This window comes from Chaetura pelagica, unplaced genomic scaffold, assembly GCF_000747805.2.
Source record: "Chaetura pelagica isolate M959 unplaced genomic scaffold, ChaPel_1.0 scaffold43, whole genome shotgun sequence".
NCBI lineage: Eukaryota > Metazoa > Chordata > Aves > Apodiformes > Apodidae > Chaetura > Chaetura pelagica.
In genome coordinates, this window is record NW_009952803.1 from 216510 (window position 1) to 228948 (window position 12439).

At 40.9% G+C, this 12439-nt stretch overlaps 1 protein-coding gene across 1 annotated transcript in view; it reads left to right on the top strand.

The window, feature by feature from the left end:
* The window catches only part of ARPP21 (cAMP-regulated phosphoprotein, 21kDa), a 106189-nt gene that overhangs the window by 55887 nt on the left and 37863 nt on the right, over positions 1 to 12439 (top strand). Inside the window, exons 18-19 of the mRNA XM_009994990.1 lie at positions 1691 to 1954; positions 9853 to 9979. Coding sequence (XP_009993292.1) covers positions 1691 to 1954; positions 9853 to 9979 — 391 coding nt within the window. The remainder of the gene's footprint in view (positions 1 to 1690; positions 1955 to 9852; positions 9980 to 12439) is intronic.

Sequence of the window (12439 nt, forward strand, 5' to 3'; positions counted from 1 at the left end):
AAACTGCATGGATCCTTGCAGCTAAAATAATGTTATTAATACCTGCTAGATGAGCAGTACCATTTACAGGACAGTAAAAAATGTTCCATGCTGAACAGAAGTTGGATACCGCAGTGCTAATTCTCTTGAAATGTGTCATGCAGGCATCTCGGGTTGTTCTAGTGATAGTCACAGGATGGCTGATATTTTTCATGGCCAATTCAAGAGTGAAACTTCAACCTGAATTAATGTCTTCAATGTACATTACATTATACGCACAATGTATAAGGTATAGGGTTTTGAAGCTCTTGGTCTCTGTTGTGCAAATCCAGAGGCGTTCCAGGCTCAATAAAGTTTCTCATAGAATCTGTTTGGAGTCCTTTGCCATCCAGGTAGCGAGTGTCCTGGCTTTTTAAAGAAGCAACTTCAGACAGTCAACTTAGTGCCTGAAAGTGGAGGTAGGATGATGGTAAATAGCATTACTTTCTTACACCATCTGAAGATCTGCCCGGGGTGTTTAAAATGTTGGCTCATGGTATGTGCTTTCAGATTGGGAGGGAGAGTCACTGCAGCAGTCTCTGGCAGTGCTTTCCACAAACAAGTGTTTGTGGGCTTTTCCTCTATTTTGAAGTTTTCTGCCAATAAATACTTGGTGCAGGATGTTTTGAGAGAATGAACACCACAGGGATGCAAACAAAATCGAAGAGGGTCCTTTTAAAAAACAGCATGGATGTTCTAAGTGAAAAGCATTTTTATAGTGCTTGTTCCCTGCCCATGAGGGGGTATAAGGAAAGGACCGCAGTAGACATATTAGCACACAATGGAGTTTTATGCTGGATTTATTGGTGTATAGAGTATGTTTTAATATTGAACATGTAAAAGTCTTAGGCTATGGGCACAAATGAAGATTCATAGAACACATTTGTAGATCTTCGACCTTCACAGAATAAACTTGAGAGTGTTGATTAGTACAGATCTTTTTGCAAGACTGAACAGATACTGTTTATAATCCATGTACCATCACCAACGTGTAATGAGACTTAGGCCCATTGACTTTATTTGGTACGTTCATCCTACTGTACTTTTTTTTTTTCTCCATTCACTCAAGTGAAGTACTTGTTTCTTTCCAAGGCTGAATAAAAAGCCTTGAAAGCAACCGAAGACTTAGGGGTTTTTACCTTCTCTATGTTTACAACCTTGGATTTTCAAAACAGTTAAAAAAAAGGAAAAGGTCTGCACCTGAATCCTACTGAATTCCTCTTTAGGATGATTTTGAAACAGATGAAATTATCAGCATGTGTTTATCTGAGGAATTCTCTGTTTGGGGGAAGAGGTATTCGTAATGTTATTTTCATGCCCTTTAAGATTGAAAATGTCTGGTTTTTGAATCTGTAAAGTTTGCTTGTCATTTTGGAATAAAAAGCAGTGGAGGGAGGAGAGGGGCAGGTTAAAAGCCAAAATAATATACTTTTGTGCCGAGCCATGCTGTTCATCTTGCATTCCGGAAGTCTTTGTCAGAGCATTTATAGTGGTTTTCATTCTAATTGACTCCATTTTTTTAAATATCCATGTGAAGTTTGGCACATATTTGAGCTGAGCGATTCCTTTCCCCACCCCTCGCACTCTGTTTGAACCTGTTTGGTTTTGCTAATTTGCCTGTCTGCTGCAGACATCGTGTCTACATCATTTTCTACTGCCTTTTACCCTGCAGCGAGATGACATGACAACACAATTTAACCAGATGAGTTTAAGTCGTCAATCATCAGGAGACAACCCCGAATCGCCTTCTGGTCCTGTCTACCCATCGCCGATCTTGCAGCAGCCTGCCCAGCAGACAGGTTACATTATGGCTTCCCCAAGTCAGCAGCTTCCCCCAGGAGGCTTTACAGGTTCAGGTCCACCAGTATCCCAGCAAGTGCTGCAGCCGCCACCACCGCCCCAGGGCTTTGTGCAACAGCCACCACCACCTGCTCAGGTAGGCAAAACCTTCGCTGCCAGTTTGGCGTGGTGCTTGTTGTAACGTCAGAAAAAGAATATTAAAACATTATTCAGATTCCAGATTTTTTTTTTTGTATACTTTTATTCTCCATGGTAAAAAGCTTAGCAGATTTTTAGGCAGCAGGAAACTTGAAAAGCCTCTGTTGTTTCCTTGGTCTCAGCAATTCCTTCCCTATCCTCAAACCGTTTTCTGAACATACGTTCATACTCCAGGACACATCTGCACATGAATATGAAGGAGGAAGGTGAGTAAATATCTGTATTCTTTTTTCTCCTCTATATATAACAAAAGAGCAACATGCACACCAGCCCAGGTAGTCATTAATCATATTTAATTGACTTGAACATGTGAGATGTCACAGATCAGTAATTTTAACTGTCTTCCTGAAGACTGATTATGTTTTACTGTTCACTACCAAACATCTCTACTTGTCCCCTGGGTACCTTTACAGAATATTGAAAGTGATTACTGTCAAGAAGTAAAATGCTCAGATGACTTTCTGGACCATTTTCAAGGCATACACTTTAAAAAGCCAATTTTTTTTTTTTTTAATCCAATTATAGATAACTTCATTTAAACTCTACTTTAAAATTCTATTGATGATATTTCTGCTGTTTTCATTTTATCCTTTGGAAGAAAATATATTAAAAAATAAAGCAAAAGAACTTCACCTTTACTTTTAATGTAAAAGTAGTGTAAACCCTGCTGCTTTTTCTTTGCTTTCTTTTTTTCACTTCTTACTGAAACTCTCCGATTGTGTTTGTTAACGGGATTCTGTATTGCCACCGTAATGAAGAATATATATTGTTACAGTGTTTTAAGTGGGCTAGAGATCTAGTTAATGAGATCACTAACTAGTAATAAAAGATACCTGAAAACTACTGGATGCTTACATCCCACAGAAGACCGTGGCATCCATAGTTTCTGTAGTTAGAAATAATGCAGCCATTTTTTCTGAGAGAAGTCTTGCAAGAAAAAAAGTGGTAAGGAGCTGAAGCTCAATATAATTTGATTTTATTTTTTTTCTAATTGAAGATATTGCTAGAAAAATATTTAATTGGTTGCCAAACGTAACATTTTTTTAAAAGATTCAGAAGGAAAAAGCGACTTGAGAAGCAGAATGTCCTGATTAATCTGTCTCCCCATCTGGACTGTGTCTCCTAAGTGAGTAAGCAGAGGCTGTCCAGGCTTCTCTCTTCATGTACAAGCCCCCAGTGCCCTCAGTGTTTTCACGCATCATTTAATCAAACCTCATGACACTTGTAGTGAACCAGATAAATGCGAGCACCTCCATTTCACAAGCTGTCACCGTGGCAGGGGCAGTGACACGTTTCCCAGCCCTGCAGGAGTGAAGGGGGCTGCAGCATCCTGCTGCCTGCCGTGGCTGGGAACCCCACACCATCTCCTCTCCCTCCTGAGGTGACACCAGGTTTGCAGCCCCCCTGCCCGGGATCTCTGCTAGACCCCATCTTGGTTGACTTAGCAGAGGCTGCTTCTGTGGGTTTGCCCACAGGAGTGTTGGATTTCACCTTTCTGTGTGCAGTAGGGTTGCAAGGTTTTCGCTCAGTGTGGCATAGTGTTGCTTTGCGGAGCTGTTTTCCCTCATTTATCCTTGCTGTGGTGCTACTGGAAAGGCAGATGAACTTCCTTAGAGAACAAGTCATGAGGAGGTGCCTTTTCATGTGTGGGCTCCTGTAGGACTAGTACCAGATTGCTGTGGATAATGGCCACTGTGCCTGTACATACGCTAAATACGGTACATACTAGAACTTTCCTCTTAAATTGCATCAAAATGGAAAGTTACCCAGGGCAGAATAGTATCTTTTGGGTTTGCAGCAGCCTCATTTGTTTCCCTGAGGAATGGTTTGTCCCTCAGGGGCTCTAGAAAGGTGAGAAATTCAGTACTTGTCCACTTCCTCCGCATCCGTTGCACCGCACACACCATTCATAGAGTCACAGAATGGTTTGGGTTGGAAGGGGCGTTAAAGATCGTCTAGTTCCCTCTGCTGTCTAGACCCTCTGCTGTTGGCAGGGTCACCTCCCGCTAGACCAGGTTGCTCAAAGACCTATGCAGCCTGGCCTTGAACACTATCAGGGAAGGGCTATTCACAGCTTCTCTGCGCAGCCTCTTCCAGTGTCTCACCACTCCCACAGTAAAGAATTTCTTCTCCAACTTGCTGCTAATCCAAAAAACCTTGTTGGACACCTGTGTGGAAGAGGGTGCAGGGGGTCAGTCCCTGCTGCCCGTGTCCCTGTATTGTGGCCTTGGTCTGCTGGGAGGGAGAGGGGCAGCAGCTCTCTGCATCTGCTTGTGCAGATGGGGACCTCTGATTGATGTTTCAAGTTTGAATTCATTCTTTTCAGCTCTCGAATGTGGCACAGTGGTTTGTATGCTACTTGTAGCATGTGTATGGCAAATAAGAGATCTTTCTTATAAGAAAGATGAACAAAGCTTTGGGAAATAGTATCTCCTCTGCCCTAACAGCTGAGCTTTCTGTGCAGGGCAGCTACACCCTGACTCCCTGTCCTACCTTTGGCATAACTTCACTGTGGCTATCTGAATCACCTGTTGCTCTGTAGGCTTAGATGCAATAGTAAGGCTGCTCTTAAATGTCAAAAGAGGTGGTCTGAGGTAGGCCTTATGGTAATGCATGCAGAACATCATGTGATGCATTAATCAATGCCACTCAATCAATGTAAAAGCACTTATCTATCTTAAATGTTGCTATTAAATTTATACCAGTAAAAATGAAGCTTAATGGTAATGGCTAATTCCTGTAAATGCATTGCTCATAAGGTTCTGGTAGGTTGGCTACAGTGCACTGTATGCTGTTGGAAAATAGCAGTGAAAAAACCTGGGTGAAGGTCCTGTGGGTATGACCATTTCCTTTGGGAACTGAAAGGAGGGAAGTGAAATGCTCTCCAAGCCTACAAACCCCCTGGTACTGCATTTAAATTATTAGATTTTGTATTAAATTAAAAGTGGCTCTACAGCTGCTCTCCAAGATTCTCTCTCCCAGTGTGTGTCAAAGCAGAAGCAGACTGGGTTTGAAATGACATGCCTAAGAAGTGGTGAGAGGACACCTTACATTTCTTTTGCAGCTTCTTTCATCACAGCTATTCCCCAGCTTGACAACAGAGTCATGGTTTAATAACCTGAAAATAATGATCTTTGTTCAGCCATTTGGAAAAAAATAATTAAATCAAAAATCCCAACTGTTAGTCTAGGTTTGCTGAAAGTAACTTCTAGCAGGAAATTCTGCTTGCTTTCTGTCTCACAAATAGCAAACATACATATTTACTTTTTCTGTTTTCTTCTGGTTTTAGTTTTCTTTCTGGTGGTCTTCTGCAGCCCTTCTGGGCCCAGACACTTCAACAAGTGTCCACATTTGGTCTTCACAGCACTCTCTCAATGGTGCTTGTCATTGCTCTGCCTCTGCAAGTGAAGCAGTAGCAAAACTACGGATGCTATGCCAGTGGAAAAGGATATGCACCCTTTAAAGTTATTTTTACCTCTTAACTCATTCTTTCCGGAAGGCATACTGGCAAAATTATGTCCACAAATGAGGTGGCCTGGATTCTTTGAGAGGATTGGAGAAATAATAAAGGGGAGGGATTTTCCACCTGAGTTCATTTTGTGTTATCACTAATTGTAGGTGTCTCTTTGCAGAAGCTCCCTCCTAGAGAGTCTATAGCTACCCTAAGACAGCATCTTCATTCATAGCATGTCTTCTCTAGGAAACTTGTTTTGAAGGTTGAGGAGTCACTGCAAGTGGGTCGCTCTTACCTTGATGATCTCAGAAATGTAGATTGGAGGACATTCTACAGTTGTACACAAGCCATTATTTTTTGTTACTGTTGTTGTAATTATTATGGAGGCAGGTGAGGGGAAGAGGAAAATCCTTGAAGAATGACTGATCCCAGCCAATAAGATATTGGGAAGAAATGGTCCATGCATCACTGTGGTTTCTGTTGTCTTCACTCCTGTTTATGGCGGCTGCAGCTGTCATTAGCAACAGTGTCAGCATGATGAATTATCTGGATGAACGTGTTAATCCAAACCTAGCTGATACCAGCAACATGAAGACAAGCTAGAATACCTGCCTGATGGCAGAAGCAAGCTGCCAGTCAGTAGAGACACAGTTTAGGAAGGTAAAATCAGCCTGAAAGATGCATGGAATTCTATTCCTAACCTGGGGAAATAACATACCTGTGAATTTAAGGGATGCTGCTAGAGAGCAGTCCAGGGGAGATCTGCCCTGGTAACAAAGCAGAGAGACAGTGCTGCTTTGAGTCTCTGGTGGTCCTCTGGAGACAAAGCATTAGAAGTGGGAAAAAGTCAAGCCTGTTAATGCTGTTTCATCGTGAGTGTCTCTGAGGTGGTGTGCCCAGTCCAGTTACAGTTTAAGTTAAATAAAGAAAATATATGAGAGGAAAAAAAACCCCAAAATGCATTAGAATGGTCAGCATACAAACAAGGCAAGTATACACCTTCAAAATAAGAATATCCAAGGGAGTAAGGATTGTCTAACGAATATTTCCATGGTAATTATTAAAGAGGGGGGATTTTTCAGAGTGTCAAGGATTAAGATCAATGCTTTTAGATTAAAGAAGGCAGCATTTATTTAGGTTATGGTCTTAGAAGAGCATTTTACTTTTTTTTAGGATAACCATGTAGGTGTGTTGGCATGCTTGTTAGGGCAGCGGAAACTTCCTGGTCCTGTAAATGAAATATGTTATACAAACAAAAGGTCCAAGGTTAGATTGTACATACACATGGGAAAGCAATTAAAGTCTAACTCAGCATGTGGCTAGGCTGCTGCAGGAATGTAATGTTGTTTTGTTAAAGAGCACATAAGCAAAGGTGTTAGTAGCACTGGTGTAACGAGAAACTAAAAAAAGCCAAGAGACTCAGAATAGATGATATCAGTGATACTTGTTATCTCTCATCCCTCTAATTTCACTGATCGCTGAAGTAATATCAGAAAGGATAAATAACGTGTTTCAACCAGTGACACAGAGGTGTGCTCAAGATAAAATGAAAATGGAGCCTTCCAAACTCCTCAACCACAAAAGACCTATTTTATCCATGTCTGTAGTTTAAACCAAGTCCTTCTTTTAATGTCTGATCTCTTAAAAAAATAGAACAAAACAACTTCCCCCCAAACAAACAAAAAACACTACACACCATCCCAAACAAACAAAGCAGAAAATAAAACAACCCACCAAAACCCAAACCTTATTTGCAAGTTGTGTGTGTGTCTACTGGCAAATTCATTCATAAATCCTTCTAAGTGAAATGATATTTTTTTTTACCCAATACTCATACTACCAACGTTTCTCAGGCTGATAGATGGCACTCTGATAAGCTTCTAAATGGTATTTTTAACAATTGAATTCCAATGAAGCAAGAAAATGAGACAACTGGAAAAAACTCTTTGACTAACTATGAGGTGTTACCTGTGTGGTAGAAGTAAATAAGTTTTTACACTCTGAATGCTTCAGTGTACATGTATGTATTTATGCTAAGCATGTTCAACTGTAAACATCACTTCAAAACCTATGTTCCTTAGGCTATATTTAAAAGTGAATACTTTCAGAATTTTTCTGAAAGAGAGAATTCACATTGTTCTCACATGGTCGTGTATTTCAAATATCTAGGGGCTTGTCATGTATGAGGAAAATGGGGAAGTTGAGGGTAAATAAAATAAATGTAAATCCTTTAAGTGAGTTTAAGCTGCTGCCAGGAGAAGTGAGAGTATTTCCACAGGGGTTTAATACTCTTTAATTTGTAGAACACAGTAATAAAAAATAATGAATATTTGAGAGGATGTCTGCTCTGTTCCCCTGCTCCAAGGCAGGAGCAACTGTATGCATTGACTTTACTTAGGCTGAATCTTGTCTCTTCTTTCAAGTCTCCTGTTGTGGAGTGTCGCTGAGAGCAATCGGGTTTCCACAAGATGAGTTTATCACATGAAACTTGCCTGATCCTCGATTTGTACTGCTATCGTGTTTAAAGGATGATTTTGCACCAAAAGTCAGCTTTCCTGTACCTTGTGGCTTTTCTTTGCAGAGAAACAAATTCATCATGTTTTTGTCCATTTTACAAAGGCATTTTTCTTTTGTTACTTTAGTGTCTAACAAACCAAGTGGCTTGAGGGCAGGCTATAGCCAAGGGCGTTGCTTGGTATTGTCTGGAGGGAAGATAGCTTACAACATTTTTTTCCGATTGAAATGTTTTTGGGTTGTTTTGGGTATTTGTTTTAATCTGGCTGGTATTATCAGGACAGGGGGAGGAGAGAAAAAGAGAATTTTCATGAATTTTCATTGATTGAAGAGAAAATAAATACAGCTTGAAGAATTAATAGGTATTCAGCCTCTTGACTGACAGATGATATTGACTGTCTGTTAGTCTGGGGGTTTCACTTGAACACCAGCAACAGATTCAGTTTTGTTGCACTTGATAATTTTCCCATTCCAGTTATCAATTTGGTAGTCTTCTACTTGCCCAATTAGCCTTCCAAACCCTCTTTCTGCCTAGTCTTTTTTTATCTATGCCAGTTCTTGCTCATCTGACCTCTCTCTAGGAAAATTTCTGCTCTTTCTTATGATGTTCTAGCAGTATACAAAAGGATGCAGTTACCTTTACTCTGCTAATACTTTACAGGTGATCTAGCTGAATAAGCTGTTTGAGCAACATTTCCTCTGTGTGAATAGGAGTGGCAAAAATAGTTCTTATTTTTGTGTGAAAAAAGCCTGAAAGCATTTGGCATGACTCTGCGTGTGTCTTGACTAGGATAAATGCTACACACAGAGAGAAAAAAAAAAATAAAAAAAGTTATGATTTATAAAGAAATGCTGACAGGTGTGGCAGGAGTCACCAGAGAAGCAATGTTCTCCAAAGCCTGTGTCCCTCCACAGTTTGGTGATACCGGATGCTGCTGGTACCTGCCTGGTACCTGCAGCATCCACTGCAGCTGGAAGGGAAAAACTTTGGGTACTCTGAACTTGCCAAAGGTCGGTTGAAAACTGTTTAGTTCAAATGTCTCAGTAATGGTAGTATAGGAAGTACAGGAAAAATCTTTAGCTCCAAACCTCCCTCGAACCTCCATGTTAACCTGCCTGATAAGGTGATGGAGTACACATTGCTCTATAATGACAACAATAGTAGAAAAAAAAGGCAAACCAAACCCACCATCTTGCAGTATCTGCTGACTCAATGCCTACCCTCAGCTTCTGCAAGAAAACAGCTATGATTGTTTTTTGAATTGCAGTTTTAATTGTGTTCACACCAAGTGTCAGAGAGGCTTTACAGGGAAAAGTCCTTGTAAGGAAGGATGTAGCTGTTAAACAAAAGCATGAATTTATTATTATTGCTTCTTACAAGTGTTCAGGGCACATACACTTCATCTTTCCTATATATATTTTTACTCGGGCTATTCTTTGCTTTGAATTTACTGTTTTCTCTGGAGTTCAATTAATGGATTGAAATGCTGTCTCTAGCTGTTATGTTGGTATGGAAGGTTTTGTTTACATCCCTTTTTCTGCAGCATTTGATAATGTACTGTGATTTCTTTGATATATGTATGTAGGTTTTTCGGCATCCTGAACACTTTTGTCACTTTCAATTAAAATGCTTTTTCTTCTGTTTCATAAAGTATGGGAGAAGAAATTTGGGCACTGATAGCCCTTTTCCTAACAAAGCTGAAAGCAAGTTGCAGTTGTTGAAGAGACACAATGAGAACCTCTCCTCTCGATTGCTGTTGCCATTAATATGCTTGATTTGAACTCTTGCTCCTCCTCTAGTTTTGTTTTTTTCTGTGACTCTCTGAGCTTCAGAGTCCATAATTAGTTGCTGTTCTCTTTCTTTGCAGATGCCAGTTTATTATTACCCATCTGGTCAGTACCCTACCTCAACAACTCAGCAGTACAGACCCATTGCCTCAGTTCAGTACAATGCACAGCGGAGTCAACAGATGACACAGACTGCACAGCAAGCAGGTATTTACATCTGTTATTTGTTTCTTCAGCTGCTCATAGTGCCTTTTCTGGTGAAACCTGTTGGTGATGGTGTAATTTTTAAACTTGAACAGTGGAGGAGAGAGCTGGTCACTGTTCTTCTTGAAAATGTGGTGAAAATGGCAAATTGAGAAACTCTTTGCTTGGAAACACCAAGCAATGGAAGAGCAGAGGTTGCATTCTCCATTGGTGCTGTCCTGTGTCCTGCACTGCATCCTCGGTGTCCATGCTCCACGTAATGGAACACAGAGGGAGCCGGGAGAAGAATGGCTGTGAGCAGTCACATTGCACGTTCAAGCTAACCTCTGCAGTTTGTTCTTCATCATGCAAAGTCCCCAAAAGTTTGCAGGTCTCTGCAAGGTGGGCAGGTCTGCAGTGATGCAGAAAGAGCTGGTCGTGCTCCATCACCCTTGCTCTTCCCAAGGAGCAGCGAGGCAGGCTGTGTGGTTGGTGCCAGTCAGGACCAGCTGCTCGCAGCGATGTGCAGCTGGGATGGGGGCCGTTACACTGTAAGAGAGTGAGTAGCAGGTCTCACAGTGAACCGGTCTCTTTTCCTGCTGTGTCATGCCACTCCTGATGACACCAGAGTAAGAGGGGATTTATAATTTTTTAGAGTTTTTGATTGTCTGATTCTTCAGTGCGCACCCCCCTCCATAGGATGTCTCAAACAGTAACCCCAAGATGTTTGTGTGGAGGGTGTTGTTTCCCAGTGGGGCTTGCAATTACAGATGTGCCAGGTGGGACAAAGCATTTATCTTTCTGTCTGGCAGAAGCCCTTCTGAATAGCAAAGCAGGTTCCCTGCAAAGGCATTGATACAAAAGTCTCTTAAGATGTTTTAAGATGCAAGTCAGGAGCCCAGAGGTGAGACCTGACCAAGACTTACGGTGTCACCCAGCCTGTCAGCCTGTCTCTGTAATGCAACTGCTGGAGATTTTGTTCACGTTCTCTCTCTCAGTCGCTCAGGGAAACAAAGACACAGCAAACAGGGCTATAACTAAGGAATTTATTACTTTTTTCTGTTTGTTTTTAAGCTGTTCTATCTTCCAATAAAATGAGTGTTCTCAGTGGTGTCACAGTGGCTGACTGTGTCTACTTTCATGACTTTGTGTTTATACATTCCTGAGAGAGAAGGCGGGTGAGATATTGCACAAAGGTCATCTGTCTCTTCTGACTTCTCTTGCCTGACAGTCTGGTACCATATGTATTATCTCTTTGTAGTGGGTCTTTGAACCTAAGTGCAAATCAACTTAAATGACGTTATCTGCGTCTACTGTGTTGTTATAAACCACATTTATCAGTTTAATGCTACGTTCACAGCACAGTTGAGATTATGGTGAATGAAGTGTGCAAGAGATGGTCTGAATCACTTGAGTGATGTTCTGGAGAAGACCCAGCTATTTGATCTTGAGGAAAACCTGTTTTAAAGTACATTATAGCACAGGAGCTACGATGAGCTACTCAATGTTTGAGTACAGACAATGCAGTGATGGAAGTGCTAATTTTGTTTATCTGTTTACTGTATCATTTTCCTTATGAGTTTGGAAAACATGACTCAAGGAGATTTTTTAAATCTCTAGTACATCAGTCTTTTCCTGCAATTCGCTCTTTCAGCTGCCTGCTCAGTTGGAAACATTATTCTTATCTCTTGTTTAAAAATGAAAACATTGTGACTGCAGTTTAGACTCCCTGCTGTGGTGATGATTTTAAGCATTTAGCTATTCTCAAATTTTAAGACTTGCCTGAAAACAGGTTTCTTAAGCTGGTTCATCCCCTAAGGCTCAGAAACATCCTTTTACATGGTCATTGTCCCAGTGTGTGATAGGGATGCCAGGAAGCAGTTTGCAGTTTCTTATGAATCTTTTCTTGGAGATGGTGCAAGGACCATTCAGATTTCTGTTCCACTGCAACCTTTGGCATTTGAAATATGCTAGCTTTCAAAAATGGCAAATAATTTGTGAAAAAATAAAATAAAATTTAAAATATAGCAAAGTATATCATTTATGCTCCAGATTTGTTGTAGGAGGATGACTTTAAGCACTGAGACACCAAAAACCCAAAGATTCTGTGATGGTTTCATGCCCAGTGTTGCTGTATCTCCTTTCTTACCATGAGCCTGCTCACACAGACAATTTGCTTCTCATGTGCTTTCAAAGCAGTAGCAAGGAGTTCAGTTCACTTAGGGCTGTAGAGGTCAAAGTATGATCTAATACCAGCAATTTGTTTTCATCTTTCTTAGAAAAGGTCTCTTCAGGAGCAGTGATATTGATGACTTTTACAGCAAATGGCTGGACTAAAATGTCAGCACAGCATCTGTGGTGGCTAAGGGAGCCTGTACTCTCTTGGGGCTCTGGAAGGAGAGCAATATTAAGTTAAAATGGCTCTAGAGCAGAAAAAAAAAGATGAGCTCAGAGTTCTCAAAGAAATAAATCGTTTGGAGGGAA